The sequence below is a fragment of the Ischnura elegans genome, chromosome 12 (assembly GCF_921293095.1).
Source record: "Ischnura elegans chromosome 12, ioIscEleg1.1, whole genome shotgun sequence".
NCBI lineage: Eukaryota > Metazoa > Arthropoda > Insecta > Odonata > Coenagrionidae > Ischnura > Ischnura elegans.
Window position 1 is genome coordinate 60,172,970 of NC_060257.1, and position 20,635 is coordinate 60,193,604.

Genomic DNA, 20,635 nt, shown 5'->3' on the forward strand with positions numbered 1-20,635 from the left:
GCATTGCGGCCCTGCAGACGAAGTGAAATCGATTCGTGGCCCTTGCATTAAATAGGCGATAACGGCTAGATGCCTCCTCCGAAGTTCGTAAATTGTTATCTGAGATCGTTGTCCTACGTCGATCAAGTTAATTCGAGATCAAGTTAACCTAATTAACGGTTCTCTCTCAAAGACCCATGAGAAGCAATAGAGTAAGCAAAAGAAAAAAAACTATCATTGGAGTAAAACATTATTTGGACAGTTATGAATCAAAAGGTAATAACATTGATGCATGGACCCCATTTACCATAGAAGCATCTGCTGAGGGTGTTGGCTTATTACCATTGGCAAGTGAAGCCACGGGGGTCACCACCATTATGTTCTACGACGGCTAAGGCAGAAATACACATGCTCTTATTTGTAAAAAAAAATATGGCTACGAAAACTAATTGACAATACGAAAACCAATTTAAAACACATGAACTAAGAAAGTTAGTTGGATGCGTATCCTAAAAATACACAAAGTATTAATTGCTTCCACAGTTTGATAGTTAGACATTGATTTGATGAAATAGATAATGCTTGGGAATGTTACGGCAGCCCCGGATTAAAGCAAAAACAGCACGGTATATTGAACACGCAAGCTTACGGGAAGTACAAAAAATGCGGTTGATCAACAATTACGGCCGCAGTGGAAAACTCGATTCTACTTACATCACATTTACGAACTGAAAAATATATAGGCTTTTCACCGCTTATAATAATTCTTTAAAATACCTTCCTCAGCAACATAGAGACATTATGTAATAACAATTCACTTATAAACAGCCAATTCGCAAGAGCAACGCACTCTGTCAAACAGCAAGATTGTTAGATCGATAAGACAAAGTAAGTCTGACAGAAAAGTAAGCATCAACATATCACCACAACAACCACGACAATAAGTAATAACACTTCAATTCCTTTATTGCCATAATAATCACGGTAAACAAGAAAGAACCACGGACACTGTTTAACATCAATCGACAATCGGTTGGTAAAGCTATTACGCTACGACATTAATTGAGCATCAAATTAGGATCACAACAATCACGACATCAAACATACCAGTCAGTATGTTGGTGATGAAGCAGGATTTTCTGAATGTTGGTTCTACATCACACGACATTTGAGCGTATACAAACCCGAGGAAGCTAGCTTGGATCCCCGGTGAGTGTATAACGTCCAAAATCGTGTGATCAATTCATAAGGTAGATACATGCCTAACGCTGGATGGTCTCTTCAGACGCCTGGATCCACTGATGTCTCGCCGAGTACTACATACACCAAATTATCTATCAAACATAGGTATGGTTACACGACACATTAACTCGAGTGATATCGTGGAACAGCATTTCAAATGACAAACTGTGATATCGCAATATCCACATAGTTTTATTTCACAGCTCTACGACACATGTTTCGATTGCTCTGCAATCATCACTGGGCACTGCATTGCTACATTGTTTCAAAGGAACTGGACTAGTACGATTGTATGAACTAAATTAGTACAAGTTCTAAACACAATTCATTCACTCGTACCAGGTGGAATGGTTACAGGGGGTAATACAGTGATGAGCAGGGGCGGATTCAGGATTCTTTATGGGGGGAGGCAAAGCTATTGCGTTACGACAAGGATTGAGCATCAAATTAGGGTCACAACAATCACGGCATCAAACATACCAGTATGTTGGTGATGAAGCATGATTTTCTGAATGTTGGTTCTATATCACACGACATTTGAGCGTATACAAACCCGAGGAAGCTAGCTTGGATCCCCACAAGGGTCTGACAGATCTCCTCATATTTGAGATTAAAAACAAAATACAGCAATTACTGTAAAAGTATTCTCTTTATTTTGACATGAAAGTTATTAATGTTAAATGAAATAATTGAGGCTCCTCAATACAAAAAATAAAAAGAACGTAACGATAACCGTATTAAAAATCTCATCTATTTTTAAGCGTCTGTGGGGACACGTGAATCACTACAACCCCCTCTGAATCGGCCTATGGTGATGGGTACCTGACAGTGGCGTAGCCTTGGGGGGGTTTCCGGATAACAACCCCCCTTAAGTCTTTAGAAGAGGCGCAAAAAACGAGTAAAATGTCTCAATAAATAACTTTTAATAATTAATACTCGTACAAAGTTATTATTTTTGAGTCATAAAAACGTTTTAATCACGTTTTCAATACCAAAAATCCTAAAACTTTCCAGGGAAGGACCCCTCTTTGCCCTGATGTGTTTTTCATACACCCCAGCAGGGTCCCGAAATCTCTGGCAAACCCCTCCCCACCTATTCAAAATCCTTGCTACGCCACTGGCACCTGGTGATGATCGCAAGGCAATCGAAACACGTTTTTTAGAGTTGTGAAATAAAACTTAGAGGGCAGTACGATACCTCTGTTCATCATTCTAGAGACAGTGCCATTATAGAGACTGTGCCATTCTAGAGACAGTCGATGCAAAATTGCATAGTTGGTTCAAAGGAACTGAACTTGCGTGATTGTACGAACCAAATTAGAACAAGTTCTATATACAATTCATGCATTCGTACCATTTGCAATGGTTACAGGGGGTAAGTTCACGTTGATGCATTCAAACAATTAACTACACGAGTTAGTTTATCGTGTAACCAGGCGAATAGAGCATGTATTTCGTAAAGGTGGCATGGGATATCTTTGCAATTTTCTAACACTAACGATGACGTGAATACATTCCATTATTCGCATGCGTCGAAATTAACATGAGTACCCCTCAAAAATAGTTTGTCTTCCCTAACGCAACACGTTAAGGCATTGCTTAAGTTACACTTTTCTGTTTCTATGGTGCCTCCACGATATACATGCTCTCTGGCTACCAGCAGGACAAAGCATAAACGTGATAAATCGACAGAGGTTTCGTAGTACAATGAGTAGATCAGCAAAAAACACGTAGTGCCACCAAAAATATAAAACGAGAATCATACCAACCGGTGCGTTGGCGACGATGCTGCATTTTCTCATAGCTGGTTCTGCACCGCACGATATTTGAACGTACGCAACGCCGAGGAAGCTAGATCTAGTCCCCGTTGAGTTGCAAACGTCCAAAATCGTGTGATCAATATCTAAGGCAGGTAAATGGTTCACGCTGTAGAATGTCTCTCTCTTCGTACGACCAGACCTGGATTCGAACCAGGATGATGAGTTGTCCCACACAGTACAGTCTGGCCGCCGAGAGTTGTCCGATGACAGGCAGAAGGGGTAGGGGGGCAAAATTGCCAGATAAGAAAGGGAAACGCCCACCTCACATGTAAACAAAAGGCTTCCCTTAAGAAAGGATCCAGAAGGGACGACAGGCGTGAAGGACAGAAAGGAAGAATCCTTTGTTTTGATGATTCGAATAAAGGGCTTGTTTTGGTGGCTCAGGCTTGTTTCAGCGATTCATATGCATGTGACAACGTTGTACGACTAGGCGAGGATGTGTGGTGCGTTTGGGGGACAGGTATTGGTTGCAAACAATGTTGGCGCAGGGTTCTCCGCCCGTCCTTTTGAACTATCATCGGACAACTCTCGCCGGCTGTACTGTAATTGCAACATTTAAGTTTGCCCTCATTGTATAAGGTGAAGTGCCATTGAGCTGGTCCTCAGCAGCCCTTACTATAGTTGTCTCCCTAAAGATCATTAATCAATTCAAAATTTTCATTTTCCGCCTCAGCCCAGTTATATTTTTAATTTGCTAGCCTTCAATCCCCATCCTTCCCTCTGCCACTCATTCAACTGGCGTCTTCAACATTTCCTCATGACCCTAAATGAGAGCAATAATCAACGCTGCCCAGCTGGGCAAAGTTGTGACACCATCTTGGTATCAACTACAAGTAGATTGCAAAATTCACAGCATGTGTAACGACTGGCGTACAGGAGGCAAGACGGGAAATCGACCGCTTTTCAGCTACTACACACTGGAAGAGCATTATGCCCTCGTAGTAGAATCGTAAATAAATGCAACCAAAGATACCAAGATAGCCTCTAGAAGTGGGCACACGACTGAAAAAAAGATGGGCTCTCTGCGCTCAGATCCCAAATAATTCATTGTAAGACCAAAGTTGACCGAGTAAGGCTATCAAGCTAGGACACCAACGACAGCACAGGAAAAATCATGCGTGATTGCAATAGCGTTCAACAAGGAGTAAGTACAAAAAAACTTCACACCAATCACGACAATTAGCATACCAGCCGATGCGTGGTTATTCTAAATGGTGTCTCACCATCACATAATATTTAACCTGGCAGAACTCTAAGGGACCTGCCTGGAATACTCAGGAAGGCACAATGCCAAAAATCGTAAGAAAAATACGAGGGTTATTCCAGAAGTAAGGTCAGATTCGCCGTAACTATTTGAATTTGGCACCATCGCTTGCGCCCCGATTCCCGGCATGCCTTGCGTGTCAAGCGCCGATATTAGCGTTGTTTGTTGATGCGCGCTCTTTATAGTGTCAGTTTACGATGTTTACGACAGTTGATCGGCCCGCCGATTGTGAAATAAGGGCAGTGATACAATTTTTATCCGCAAAAAACATTTCAGCGGTAGAAATTCATCGGCAGATTACTAAAGTTTACGGTCCTGACAAAATGACAGTAAAGTTCAACATAAAGAAAGACATTCAAAAGCTTGTTTAACGATGTGATAACTGTTTTGATAAGTGTGGAAATTATGTAGAAAAATAGAGGAAGTTGTAAGGGATGTAAATAAAACATTTTTTAAAATTGTGATTCTTTATTTTTTTCTTAACCGGACCTTACTTTTGGAATAACCCTCGTACATAAGGCAGACATGGGATCAACGCTGGTGGATGTCTTGATGGGCCTTCACTAGAGCTCGATTTGGAATCCACCAATACCTTGTCGAGGGCTTTGAGTAAATGATTCGTCATAAATTCCCCAAAGACTTACGACAGGGACGACGAGAGGTTGTATCGATATTGACAGACAACACGGCAACAAGCAACATGAATCATGCACATGCTGCTACACTCCGAGATGCTGAAGCCGAGCAGAATTAGTTCGGCTATCTCGGGGACAAAAGAGATTTAAACGAATAGTCATCCGTGGAACTCGTGGCAACAAAGTAAGGATAGAGATGCTCTACCAAAACGATAGACCGATTAGGAAACGGATTGGCTCATAGGGTAAAATAATGTCCTCCCATAGACTATCTCAGGAAAATATCCAGCACACGTGTGGATTTGCGCTGGATATGTTTCTGAGATGTGGATATGTTTCTGAGATCTCAAGTGGATACATAAGCTCTTTCTAAAGATATACACCATTGTACTTAATTATAAGATTAATTTTCACTGTTTTTGTTTCTTTTTCCTCTTTTTTCGGTGAACTGTTTTTCATGATAAGATTTTTTTTCTTTTTTTTTCCTCTTTTTATTTATTGACTATAACAACTATCCTTCCAAAATTTTCGTGGTCGAACCCTATATAATCTTTCCCGTTTAGCATTTACCAGTGTTTAAAGGCATGATAATGCATTTTAATATATATCTTAGTACTTAGTTGACCTCTGGGTTGGGGAATGAGGGAATAACCTCGCCTCATTCCCCATAGATGAAATAAAACTATAAAATTCTGTACAACTGAGTTCAGGTTCCTCCCGCTACACGTATTACACATCATGACTGAATTAGTTTTTTTCCTTCGGCTCGGACATTTGAAATGATCCGCAGTACTATAGACAACCACAGCCCATAAAATGAATGTATTTTACAAAACCCACACACATAATACGTCAGTAGCATATAGTGCTTCATTCATATGTTTCATGGGTCCGTGATAAGTATTTCCGTTTTTTTTTAACGGAAATAGGCGCGGCGGCTAGCCAGTCTTTCCTCTGCCGAATTGTTGGGGGTATCATGAATAAGACAACAATGTAACTCAATGAAAAGTGACACTACTAAGTCCACATGAACTGATACGAACAGTGCAGGAAAATTGGCACGTGTGTCACTTAGAAATAACCAGGACAACCAAAAATAAATATAAGTACCGACAAAACTACGTGTAATTGGTACTTACTGCACTACTGCTAGGGAACTTTATTTACACAACATCCAAGTATCCTATTTTCGGTACACTCGTGATGTTAATGCAAAATTGATGATACTGCAAAAATTCACTTCAGCAGAGAAGCATAATTCTCCTCCAAATCAATGACGATCTTTTTTCACATCAAAATGAATATTTTACGAAATACTACATAATAAATATTCCTTTACACTATTCATACTCTATATTAGGAGATATATTTCCGACTTATGGGTCGTTCAAAAAATATGCAGTTTAAGAAATTCAGACTCATTCAGCATTGATTTTTAGCAATATCATTAATGCCGACATTTTTGCGCACCTCCTTCAAGCAAAATTAATCTCACTTCAATTACAGAGGAGTTTAAATGTGATCAACCCATGACTATGGTAATATTTTTCAGTTCTACTTCGATTAGTTAAGTTATCATTATCGTCGTTAAAAGACAATCTTACAGTTAGTTCTAACACCATAACAATATCAATGTGTAGATCGCAAAGCACGTACTATTTACATCTCGCAAAAAGAGGACATAGTTACAAGTGAAACTATGGAATTATGAATTTACTGAATAGACATATACTGATAGACATCCAACAGAAATGTAAGCAATTGTTATATTAAGTTCCTACAGCATAAAATCATGAAGCATAAGAAAATTGGCGAACATCAAAGTAATTGGACAAACAGAAAATAAATCATTCCGCTTCAATGTAAGCATCAGTACATCCAGCAAAAATATGCAAATTCACTAAAAGCAGTTAAACCAGACGCTTACTCAGAAATACACGGGAAAAACTTAGACACGCATGGGCGCTTACACAAGCACATAGAACGAGTCTTGTAATGGTTTTGGATCAATCAAAGGCTTTCGTTGACGTTTGGATTAACGTTAAATACAAACAATTCAACACAGTTGTCGCTTCAGGTGGCCACTGAAGCAACACTCACATAATCAAATCGTATTCTGTGTCGATTTGGAAGTCTGAACGACAACAAAAACCTCCAAACACAGCTACCCACGTCCTAGTAGTTACCTATGGCAATTAATAAGAGATAATTAGGGCCGAATTACGACGAAAAACATAAGTACACTCGGAGTGGCCCAATTGAAAAACACGTGTTCAATATCCATTTCAAATGTCCTGAGGGTGACGCTCAAGGAGATATATTTGGGAATGAAAGGAGACTGAACCAAACGTGATTACTGGCGTCAGCCAAATTGATGTGGTATATACTGGTATCCATGGAGTTATGAAGGTTATTGCCGAAAAATAAAGCACTGCAGGAAAAAGTGACTTTGTACGCAGTGACGCGCACGGATGCTAAATTAAATACAATATTTTTTTCACGGCGAACTTCATCCGTTATTGGCGAAAGTTAGTTTTGAGATGTGTTATACCTATTGGGCATTTGGGATATGCCACTAACTTTTCCAACTGAAACTTTTAGAAAAAATAAACAAAAGAGCACAATAACAACTATTATTCAATAGAGCAGACTGCAATGCAATGTGTATTGTACACAATTACTGATCTTATTTCAAAATCGACCACCCCATAAAGAATTAAGTCCACCTACGAGAGCCCTAGTTACGCCGAAAGGACTATGGTAACACTGATACTCAAAAATCCCAAAATAGCATATGACACAGGAGGGCACAAGGTTTACAAAACACATAAAAAGAAAAATAGAAAAGATCCAAATCTCAGATTCTAAGATACTCAAGAAAGACCGCTGTGCGGTAAGCCCACCTCACGAGACGCCAAGATACTTGAAAAGAACAACGGTGAAACAGGCCCCAGGCCACATAAAAACCTAAAAAGGGCTATTGTTAAAAAAACCAGCCTCCCAGATTTCAAGATATTAGAAAAGGACTGAAAGAAATAGCAGTGGAATAGCGCAGACGAAGAGGGCTTTCTACAAAAAGAAGCATCTTCTTACAGCTCAGAATACAAGCATAGAATTGAGGAAACAATTCATCAGATGCTACATATGGAGCATGCTCGTCTGTGGAAATAGCTTGGACGTTGGTAGCAGCATAGAAGTCAAGAGTAGAAGCATTCGAAATGTGGTGTAACATTAGAATGATGAAGATGAAATGGATCGACCGAGTTAGTAATGAAGAAGTGCTGAGAAGAGTAGGATGAATGGGAAGTCTTCTGAAAACCTTAAGAAGAGGACGGAAAAACTAATAAGCCACTTTATGAGGCATGATGGCCTGATGAAGACAATTGTAGAAAGACTGGTGGAAGGAAAGAAGGGCAAGGGACGGCCCCAAATGAGTTACATCAGACAGGTAAAGGAAAATGCAAAAGAGACTAAATTCGTCGCTATGCAAATACTAGCGGATAGGAGAGAGGAATGGAGAGCATCTCTTCATTTACATACATCTACATAATACCCCGCAAGCCGAGTAAAAAGGCGTGTGGCAGAGGGTGTTAGGACACCAGCAGTTTACGTATATAAAGCAAATGCTTAAAAAAAATTACGACTACCATTTATTAAAGTACTTTATGGTTCGGCATATTTATCCGTTCGGCAAAACATCTCTTTTAATTTATCGCTTCTGTCTGAACTAGAAATATCGTGGGATTCTCACATGATGTTTTCAGTGTCGCTCTTAAAGATATCAATTCTCATTTGTTCAAGACATCTAAGCCTAGCGCGCAGCCTCCAAGTCTTTACCGGGTCCCAGACTGATTAGGTTAACATCTGGATGACGCTGACAGTGCGCCCGTAGCAGGTTTTGACTTAGTTTTCTTAGGATTGTTGACTGATGATGATGAGGAAATGACTATGGTTTAATGAACGTTCCCTACCTAACCTAACCAGCAGAGAAGAACACAAGTGTGTAGGGGCAGGAATTCAAGATACTTAACAGGACTAAGGTTAAGTAGGCTATCCTCCTAGAACCCTACGATACCTGAAAAGGCCTAATGTGATACTGATGGTCGAAGCTACCAGAATAGAATTCGGGAGCTAAGAGGCACCTATTACGGGCCACCATCTGTAATTAAGGTTCACACTGGCATCAACTATACAGAGTTAAAATTTCGGGAAACAATTTTCCTCCACCCTTTATATTAAAAAGTTGAAACCAAACTTAGTAAAATTTTCCTTTAGTTTTTGAATACTTACTCTCACTCGTATTACGGACATAATTATTTTCCTGTAATACCGCAAAATCAGCACAAATGCCTCGGAAATTTTATCATATCTCCAGTTGAGTCATGTCGCCGGAACGCGCCGAAACGCCGTTCCGGCACTTGTTAACTCAAAATAAATAATACTCGAAATAATACTCAAATAACACTTTTATAAATTTTGGTGCCTAAAAATTTCTAATATATGCATTCGTAACCAAAATAAAAAATTTAATACAACGTAAATAGTAACTAGTAATAAAAAAACACTCACAAACACTTCTCAAAAAAGGTTAAAGAAAGTGCGTTCCGGCACTGCTAATTTTTCCATGACGTCACTGCGTAGCACACACTTAAGAAATCGGTTGGCACTCAATAGGGTTTAACTCACATCTGAACGACACAAAAGTGACACCGATAGCAGCCGCAGAAGCGTAAACTACTAATACAGAGATTAAAAGGGAGGCACTGACCTTTCCGAAGGATCCCTGCCCTAGGACCTTGAGCAGCTCGAACTGGTTGGGCTCTGCCCTCTCGTGACCCTCCTTGGTCACCTCCCGCAATTCGATCTCCGTGGTCGCCTCCTCCTCCTCTTCGTCCTCCCCCCCTCTCCCCCTGCCCCCCACCACGTCCCCATCCTCCAGAAGCACCGTGGAGCCCCCTCCGTCCCCCCCGCCCCCTCCCCCGCTCTTGAAGCGCCCCCTCCCGCGGTGGTGGTGCTGGCCTGACTGCGACGACTGCTGCTGCTGGGGGAGCAACTGGTGCGAGGGTGCTTCCGACCCCTGCAGGCGCTCACTGCTGCTGTCCTGCGGAACCAAAAGCGGAGAAAGAGAGGGCGATGTTGTAATTTGTTGATATTCTTATTATTATACCGTAACATGGTAACCTATAAACATTGATCATATGAGAAATTGCACACACTAACACTCCTCCTCAATTTCTCATTCATCTCTACCCTTATCTTTTCATTTTATTCATTTAACACAATATACAACTTTACGTCATTAATCTTCAGTCAGACCAAGTTCTGCTCTGTGTTTTGAAAATGATGTACATATATGGTAACCATTTGGTGAAAATGTCTGCTGTGGTTTCACCGTCTGGGGCAGTTGCGTAAGGCGCTATTATTTCTGAATACGGCTTCTCTATTATATACCTTACGTTCTTTTCGTACAGTATTAATTCCATTAAGAATTTTCAACTATCGTAATTCTTCCCGTCAAATTGTTGCATCTTAAATCTGTATTCGTCTTCCATTTTTAAGGTCTCCAGTCAAACAGAATAATCTATGTTCACTTTCTTCAATATTCCACAAAACGCGCGAGACACCGCGGCCAGGCACCGAGTTTAACAGATCCACATAAAACTTTTCTTCTTTTATATCGTGACTGGGCCCATAACCTGTTGTAATTTGTTAATATTCTTATTATTATACCGTAACATGGTAGTCTATAAACATTGATCATATGAGAAATTGCACACTCTAACAAGTGAGATGAAGACAATGCATACAGAGCATAACCTTCATATTGACCCCCACGTCAAGGATTATTATCGAAGAATTCTACCGATTTAGCATTCGAAGTCCTGGGTTGTCAAGAGCATCCGGACACAGTGCAAACTCGAAGCCAATCGGAACGCTTGACTCAAGTTTCTGTAGTTTAAAAATGGTGCGTTTTCGACCTAAACATCATACGTAAAGGCCGCTTTACACGGGGCACGTACTTGCACAATCTGACGTGTTTACGAAGGCGTAGTCAAAATTGCGTCGTGTAAAGCGGTGTATTGCTCAAGTTTCCATGGTGTACTTAAGAAGCATTCTATCAGCCTACCATTCCTTCATGTAGTTTAGTGAGGGGCAAGAGTTCGCATGGGGCAAAATTACTTTTTTCGAAATAGCTTTCTTAATGTCGGGATGATGCCACTTAAAGTTTCATCAGTTTCATTTACGTGGCCAAATATAGCACAGGGGTGCGTTCAGTGGAAGACAGCGATAGACAGAACGCGAGTTATTTTATTTTTCATTTTTTACGCAACGTTTAAAAACTACGCGATCCTACAATCTAAATTGTAGGATCGCGTAGTTTTTATCTGTGCTTTGGGCGTTTATTGAAGTACTATGCTTGTCTAGATTCCCTTCATATGCATTCTTTGCCTCGAAAATTCATGCAGTAAGCTAGTTCCCAGCACACTATGTGGTTATGGTATGACGTATTAGGTATATCAAATGTCTTTGTGGTAAGAGTCCTGGGGTAAGTGTCCGCAAGAGGACTCTTGCCCCACTTTATAGCATTGCTTTTTCTAAGACCACATAGTTTCTGCGATAAATATCAGATGTATTTTATTGATAATTGTACTGAAATAAAATGCGTAACTATTAGAGAAAAAACGATCGGAAAGCATTAGGACAACATATTTTGTAGGTACTTACGCTGCGGAGGAGCAATGGCGAATCCATAATTTGTATTGCAGCTGGTCTAGAAATTGGAGAATTGTCTCTGGGAAAATATCTTAGAGCAATATGGGCAGTAAGAAGTAATTCATGTTATGATTGGGAATTTTAAAATATTACCCACTTAATTCCAGAATTTTTGGTGCGTTTTATTCGTAGATGTGCATAATACAGCCTGTTGCCAAAGCGATTTCACATGCCCACGTTTCATTTGCCCCATGTGAGGGTCAAGATTCCCGTTTGTTATTCTCTTACATTTTGATGATAAACGGCAGCTCTTTCTTTTTTTTTGCAGCAACGTAAGATAAGTATTGTAGTACAAGTAACAATGAATAAATTGCATAAAAATAATTATTAATAGATCCTGAATGCAAATTTTTTTAAATCGTTCGTTAGATGCGTACTCTTGCCACTCATTCCCCTAATTTCCTCTTAAATTCCCTGTGAGGCCCAGTCTCCTTCATTCTATCAAACAATCCGATTCTCTAACTCGTTCAATATCAAGGATACAACTTTTTAATTAATGGGTGACCAGAAACACTTTCATACATTACTTTATTCGTTTCTATAATATTGTCGTGAGCCGACTGGTTGCTAAGGCCCTCTCTCCTATACGCTAGTATTTGGCAACCTTCGCCCATTACATTCCATATTCTTTCGCGACCTCCGACCACTATCGGAGTCACGATTTTCTCACACCTCCGGCATACGACAATATTGAATATAATTTTGTTTTTTTATTTAGATATTCAACCTTCCTTTCCTACCCTTCCCTCACGATACGAATGACCTAAGCTTTTGGTCGTATCATCCAAATACCATGTTCAATAAAGCTTGCTTATGACGATCACGGATGCTACGAATTCCCCTTAATAATGAGGAGAGTTCCCGGCCCCCCTCGGACGGTTCCTATTATCGCCAAAATTAATTTCCCCGCACGTAACGAGTTCGAACTATACGAAATCGACGATCCCCACAATAACGAACTATTCTTTGGTCCCTTGGGGAATTATTTCCCCTTTCATAAATAAAATTACGGCCATCTTCGCTACTTAACCATTATCTTATCATCATTTGTTCTCACATGTGGCCATCACCACATAGTTCTACAGTTAATCTTAAAATCCTTCCATTTACAGCGTTTAATGGCAAGGGTGGGAAGATGGTAAAATTCCACGGATCTGTAGCTTCAATAAAGATGATTTACGGAATATTAGCCCGCAATCCTGTGATGTATACGGGAAAATTCCTTTATTGTGGATATAAATAAATCCCGTTTATAACAAAATACAACGATGGTCCCCCGAAATTCGTTATACGCGAGTTTAACTTCACCGCTATTTTAGCTTAAGACCAAATGATCGCAGGTCTCACTCTAAAATCCTCCAAATGGTAGTTGACCCTTGTAAAGGAATTTACTGTCTTCAATACCTTAAACAACTTCTTTTTTAACCTCGCGCCATTGCAATTGGGTAAGTAAAGAACGTAGGGTATATAAGTTAATGGAATCAGAAGTAAACTAACTCTGACATTTTCGTAGGAACCTCTGAAGTAAGGGTTAGTCTGTCTGCCGTTTACATCCAACAACGAAATAAATTATAGAGCCATCATTTTTTCCTCACTATTTCTCCGGGCTCGGCGGCGGGCGGGTGCCTGCCAAACCGTATACCGCTGGTTCGAATACCGCCTGGGTAGGTCACCCCTATCCAGGGCATCAGACATTGTGATCGTCCTTAGTTGGTATTCGTCAACATCCCCCGTTGTAAAGGCCTTAACTGCGCTGTTTTCGGGGCGGTGAAGTTGAATACGTAAATAAATACCAGGCATCGAAGCCAGTTGGTCGATATTATTCCCTAAAATAAGACGGTTATCAAACCTCATCTTACATATGTGAATGTAAGCTACTGGTATCCCATAATGTCAACAGTGAAGGAAGTAGGTAAGTAGAGCTGTATGAGACGATTACAATAAGATCGCAACCGCGACTGATATGCAACCGGCATTTCAACCAGATTACTCTGGTTGCATACCTTGCAGGATATAACAGAGCTTAACTGCTGTCCTCTGTGTGAACAAGGTAGCTCTGCCCACTGGCGAAATAATCTGAAGCTTTTGCCAAATTTTCAGCAATATGATTACAGATCAACGCCGATATTATTTTGGAAACTGAAACAAAGTTAATAATGGCACGATTTTCTGATCAAAACCTGAAATTATTTCTACAATATTATCCCTTACGCTTGCTGAAATTAATTTTTCGGCAATATAAATACCGCTGATATAAAAAAGCGATGAAATCAACGAATTTTAACTGTTAATAGCAGCTATCACAGTAACAGAAAAAACATTATCATAGAATCACTATTTTCTTGTTACGACAGTAAAAAGAGAGATATTTAGCCGAAGGGATAAGGTTAAATATTGTTTTTCCTCATATTTTCCTAGAACAATAAGGGTTTACACTAATTTTAGGTCGTATTCGAAACATCCTACCACCGCACATCTTCCTTTTGAATTAGATTTAGATTTAGAAAGATATTTATTGCCTTAGGACTTATGTCCTCATAAAAAAAACAATTTACTAGTGCATAATCATATAGTAGATTTAAACATAGAATTAATTAAACATATAATCATGAAATCAATTCAGTTACTCGTTGTCCGCGACAAACTATCAGTAAAATACAACAAAAGAGTTCCATCATACAAAGTTAAAAAAAGAAAGAAAAGCATATCATACACAATGTACCAACGACAAATCACAGATGGCAGAACCACTGAGGTAAGCTATAAACTTTTTCCTTAAACGATTTCAAACAGCAAATATTTTTAGCTTCAACTGGTAGATTATTCAAGAGACTGGATCCTATAACCAGGAATGATTTTTGGTAAGAAGTTGTACGATGAGCGGGAAAGTAGATGAAGTTTGCATCTGATCTTGTAGTCATAGTAGTGTTTTTAAGGCTTGGTTTTGAATAGGTTAAATTAATGGAATGTGAAAACGGCTGGTGTTCTAATAAAACCCAAACACACACGTACAGAGGTGGCGTGCGGGGTAGTAGGTAAATATGTTTTTATTGGCAAACTAACTTTAATATCTCGTTTTTTGAGCGACAAGAATTCGTTCATCATACAAAATTTGGTTATATTATTTTGTCACGATTTTGGTATAGATGGAAATAGCATAAATTTATGCGGGATGAATAATTGCAAAGGAATACTAATTTGGAAATAAAAAGAACAGCATAACTCCAAGTACCAAGAAATCACTATCGCCGCCATGCGAGTTTCCTCATAAATATTAGTCATGCGCGGAAGTAAAATCCTCACCTCAACTTCCTCATTATGAGGCATACGGTTCCGTATTAATATGTCTCACGCACGAATCTGTTGGAAGTGGAAACTCATATTACAGAATACAGGCTCTACCAAAGTACGGAAAAATCTCTCACTTACGAACTGTAACGCTCCGCGAAAATGAGAGCTCAATAAAGAGATCTCATTAAAGTAAGCGGTTACCCGAGAAAAGCTTGCATTTTTTTCACATCGGTGTAATAATACATGTATTCGTCAATATCAATTTAAAAAGGTTCCCACGATTAGTTATAAAATTCACGGTTTTTTCCACGGCCTTAATGCTTTCAAATTTACGTTTTCTTCATTAGCCATTTCAGGCGGAAATACTGCCAGCCGCACGTTGATTAAAAATATAACAAACGCGTCGGACGCCATGAATTCAAACGCAGCAATGAAAGTATCTAATATGACGTCAAAAATATCTCTTATGACGTCACCTATCGTTAGCAAAATTCAGGGCCGGATAAAGGTTGTGAGTGAGAAAATGGAGAGAGCAGGGTGGCAGGGAAGTTAAGAAGTGTCTGAATTTTCGCCAGGGTTAATGACCACTAGAGTTGCCGGGTAATAATAGCGCTTCGAAAATATACCTCAGCTGATAAAAGCGTGGACAAGTGTGTGCGCATGAATGACCTTGAAATATTATCAGCACATCGATTTTTCTTTTGATATGTCAATCGTAGTTCTAAAATCAAGTCTGAAAATATTTTATGGCTCTATGGCGAAATTGACGGTTTTTCCAGGTTTTTTTAACGGTAGATGAAACTCACGGCCTATTCACGGTTCTAAGGAGTTCACAGTAGAGTGGAAGACCTGTTTAAAGCATTTTCAAGAAATGCTCAAATTGCATTTAATATTAAACCTGAAAAACTTAAAACTTTAAAAGATGCAGTCCTTAGGTTTACCATTCCTGAACCTTGGAAAAACGATAAAGATAAAGTAAACATCGGGGTAAAAAGCAGAGATGGCAATCAAAACTAACAAAAAGTCAAAATCTGTAAAAATTTCTATACTTTCGTTCCCAGGAACGGAATGCAGAAACAAAACGAAATGGATTTAAACCCGGGGAGAAAAACCCAGGATAAAAACGAAATCGGGTCAACACTACTTCGGGCAGAAACTAAACTATAAAACTCTGGGACGAAACGAAACGCAGGTAATGCTTCGCACTGTAGGGACCACGTGCTTCACCTTTGAACGGTTTAGTTTCGACCCAAACATCGAGTACGAAGTATGGTTGAATGAAGTAGAAGTTCGGCCTGGCCATTCGATTTTTAAGCTCAATGTTTTAACCTCTCTACACGTATGTCAAACGTAATGGGTCGAAACTATTCTCCCTTATCCCCCTCCACTCAACTTCTGGTATCAAAACTTAACTATGAACAGCGGAGTTTCGATTAATTTAGTTTCGTTCCCAGGAGTAAAGTTTCGTCCCTGGTCGAAACTTTACTCCTTGGTGATTTTAATTTTGTGCGGGAACGAAACTAAACCTAGGCCTCGTATTTTCGTTTCCTTCCGGGCCGAAATGAAACATTTTTCGTCCCATTTCAGTTGCCATCCCTACTAAAAAGGATGTTTCATATAATCGACCATCAAAAAGTCCCTCAACAGGTTGGAAAGCAGATGACGCGTTTTCCCGCACTAAGTGTTAACAAAAGAAAGCGGCAGCCATAGCCTTAGGGTCAAAATTTACAAGAACAATCACGATTCATTTTTTCTCCGTGTATCACTTATCTTTGCTTGCTTGACCATTTCTGATGTTAATTTCTCATAACTAATAAAAAAAACACTTCTTATAGAGTAAAAACACATTAAAGTTAGGACAGATGTGTCACAAAACCCATCTAGCGATTTGATCGTTGGATTATTCTTCCTCATAGGATAATCCTTTAAAATCGCTGGCACAGCAATGGCTTCGCCTGGTTTCGCTAGCTTATGGGCCCTTCTCGCTTCTATGGCGTTAATGTGTTTTTTCCCGTCCCATCCCTTCCAACCCTTTCCCTACCCAAGAGGCGTCGCGACGCCTCGTCGGGCTCCTATCGCGGCGGCGCCTCTCCTTTTTCCTTCCTTTTATACCCCCTCCACGGATGATCGGGCGACTCACCACGATTGCGGGGTCCCGGCCCCGGTGTGTTTTACCCTCGAAGGGCTCCCCTTGAGCCCTCATTCTTCTAGACACAAAACCCATGTCAAAGGGAGCCCGCAAATTTAAAAAAAACACGACGTTTTGATCATTCGTTTCGGCGTCCACCGTGGGGTAACGACTTCGCCGATTACCGTCTGAGTTTAAGAATTCTGAATATTACTGGGGAAATTAAAGGAAACTTCCGATTTCCAAAATTTACCGAGAATGGCAAGCGGGTGGCTATTATACCCCATCAAATTTTAAGCCTGTAATTCATGGTCGAGGGTTTTTTAATTCGTGCGTGGCGGGTTGCAAATCTTAGGAGACTCGTTCGCCCGTTTCAGTCTCCATAAAATTTTGATTCTAAACTTCAACTTACGGCGGGTTTTTTGCGGAACCGTGCTTGGGTATAGAGAAATAAATGGCATATTGTAGGAATCTTAAATATTTATACCGTTCAAATAATTAATGAAATTCAAGGTAAGTTCTGTAGTCTTCGAGCCAGATCGATTTGAGCACCAGAAGGTACCCAAAAAGCGGTATTTGCGAAAAATATTTATTTCTTTGAGAAAAGGAGGATGAAAGTCGGGGTTTTCAGAAATTTTCACCGGATCGTATTCGACCCCCCGCCTCCAGGAAAACGGCCAGCTTCCAAGCTCTCCCCGAAGTGGCCGGGAATCCGTATATGAGTCTCACCCAAGGGGACAGTTCGAAAAACAAAATATAGACTGGTTGTAAGTTAGGTTCCTATAAAGTGTCCGTTTTAGACGAGATAAATACCGTATTCAACAGGTTCGACCACCATCATCATTTGAAGTTGCTCCCAGTAACGTCTCATCTTTCCCTCACTTAGAGAAAAATCTCGGAAGGTAAAAGTTTAAGGAATATTACCGAGTTTATGGAAAATGCTACGGATCTGTAGGAAATTACACAGAAGCGTACCATGACTGTATCAACAATATTTCCCTAAATATGATAGAGCTAGCCTCATAATTCTGGTAGTGGCACATTCTTAAGTTTCAGATGCAAAGATAGAGAATTAACAATTACGTTTCAGAGGTATAATTTTTTTGCCTGAAAAAGTTTCACCTGCTAGGTTGCAACTTCTAGAATCGAATGTAAATAAGTCGTCGCATTCACGGCAAACGGAATTCCAAAACAATATTGGACGAAAATATTATTATTTCAACAAAGCTATTCACAAATTGTCACAAAGACAGACAAAATATTCACAAAGATTTCACAAATGCAGGAATCGAAATCCTGCACCCATGAAGTATGGAATGATTATAGATACTTACATAGAACCTCCGTAGAAGCACGCTCATTTTAAATTTGAGTCATTTCGGAGGCATAACAAAAACTGCCTCCCTACACACACACACAGTGAACTTTTCCTTCTTGCAACGATTACTGCAAAGAGCACTTTATATATTGGGCAAATAAGGCACTAGGAAGTAATCCAACACATAATTACACCGACAACAGAATGAATGACGTTACTGAACAAACGACGACGGCTGGATTCAAAACTGAATGCTACCACTGACACAAAAACTGGGAAGCGAAGACTTCATGAGCGATTTCCACGGAGAGGAAGACACGACTGACAAAAAGTGCGACTTCGCTCAAATTTCAGCGGGATGGTTTCCGGAACCGCAATGTGTCACGTCTTTATCCAGAAATATGCCTGGCGGAATGCGCACTGGGGGATTTCCTCGTCAATCTTCCGCCTGTCGTTAAGTCCTCGCAAAGCCTCCATTTCCGCCAATCTCAACACTCACACAATCAACCCGAACAGGAAGGAACACTGGGCATAAAGATACACTTGACTCAGGACGATATAAACGGTCCACTTTAGTATTATTCGATTTCGATTTCAGTCATGTAAATTCATCAAGGGGGAATTAAGAAGTTACCTAAATTGCAGTGTTAGTACAATAACAATACTAAAACAGGGAAAACCCGGAAATTAAACTTAACTAAATAGGAAGAAGGTCTCTCAGAGTTCCATTGAGGTTAGTCATGCTGAGGTATTATCTGAACGCTGTCTCCGCAATACTTTGAGGAAGTTGGAATAAAATATGCCTTCAATTGTGTCTCATCATCGGATGACCACAAAAATACGCTTTCCATGCAATATAATCCGTAAATTGTACAAGAAAATACGTATTTTTACAAAGATAATTAAGGCGATATTTGTCTACGCAAAAGAAAAATTTTGATTCAACGATACCACTTCAGTCGTTATTTCAAAAGCATATTATGTATGCTATACTATTACAGTCGATAAAAAATAAAGATGTTAGGCTCATCAATTGGTTAATTATTCAGTTATTAGAAAATTCAAACAGTAATTGAAGCCAATAACACCTTAGCGCAGCATTCAGCGCAAATGACTGGAAAAGGTGTTCACATCAAAAAATTAGGATCGCATTATCCACATTCTCGGAATCCTTATTTTGATTTTTAAAATCGATAGATGTATTTCATGATGGTCAAATACTATTTCATAACACGAGCGAAAAATTACTCGTTTTATATGGTGCAGTCGGGAATCTACTACCTTAAAGATTGTGACAGCTCATCTGGCTTGTGAAAGATTATCTCCTCATCTCCTTAATGAGAGCGGAATAACCTGTCAGAGAGAAGGTAATGAAAAAGCAAGAAGGTCGAAGGAATCCTGAGAGACCTTCATTTAAATTCAAAGGGAAAGTCCGTCCTACCTCGGTTCTAGTCTGGCTGTCCTTGTCCTACCTCATCTACTTAACTGCGCTAAACCTTCGCCAAAAACTCGACTATAATTACAAAATCACTAGGATACACAGAGAACAAAGTTTAATTTAAAAAATCAAACGCAATATTGCAACGACGCATTGCGTTATTTTTCGAGAACGTTCTACAGACATGGTGAAAAAATTCAACAGAGAAAATTTCATTCGCCTAGACCGGGGTTCGAACCCGGATACCCCAATATCCGGTCGATTCCTTTAGTCGGTGAAGCTAACGAGACTTGATTCAGCTCTGTCGAAATTGGGGGATCCTAGTTCGAATCCCGGTCAAGGCGATTGATTTTTTTCTCTGTGGAAGTTACCCACAATTTGTGCTCCACGAGTGACTCCGTAAAAGTTATTGCCGTGGCTAGCACCGGTATACTTTAATTACTTTGGATATTTTGGTATAAAGGATAAACAAGAAATCTAATTTAAGTAAAAAAATGGAATTACATACAATCTCCTCACCGCGCCAGACCACAAAGGTCAGACGAAAAAGCCTTAGGAGAACATAAGTCGGGCATGAATTGACTTTCGGATTATTCCCTCTCCCGGAAATATCCACGTACGAGTTTGTACAAAAACATATTCATAGTACATAAGAAAAACACCCAAAATACACATTTTAAATGGAGAAAAAAATATTAAAAATATCTACTCAATATAAAAGCGTGAATTATTACTGGTAAAAATTT

General features: G+C 39.7%; 1 protein-coding gene across 1 annotated transcript in view; it reads right to left on the reverse strand.

Annotated features, from left to right (window-relative positions):
- Positions 1 to 20,635, reverse strand: part of LOC124168699 (ribosomal protein S6 kinase 2 beta) — a 422,541-nt gene that overhangs the window by 74,017 nt on the left and 327,889 nt on the right. Inside the window, exon 4 of the mRNA XM_046546965.1 lies at positions 9,709 to 10,041. Coding sequence (XP_046402921.1) covers positions 9,709 to 10,041 — 333 coding nt within the window. The remainder of the gene's footprint in view (positions 1 to 9,708; positions 10,042 to 20,635) is intronic.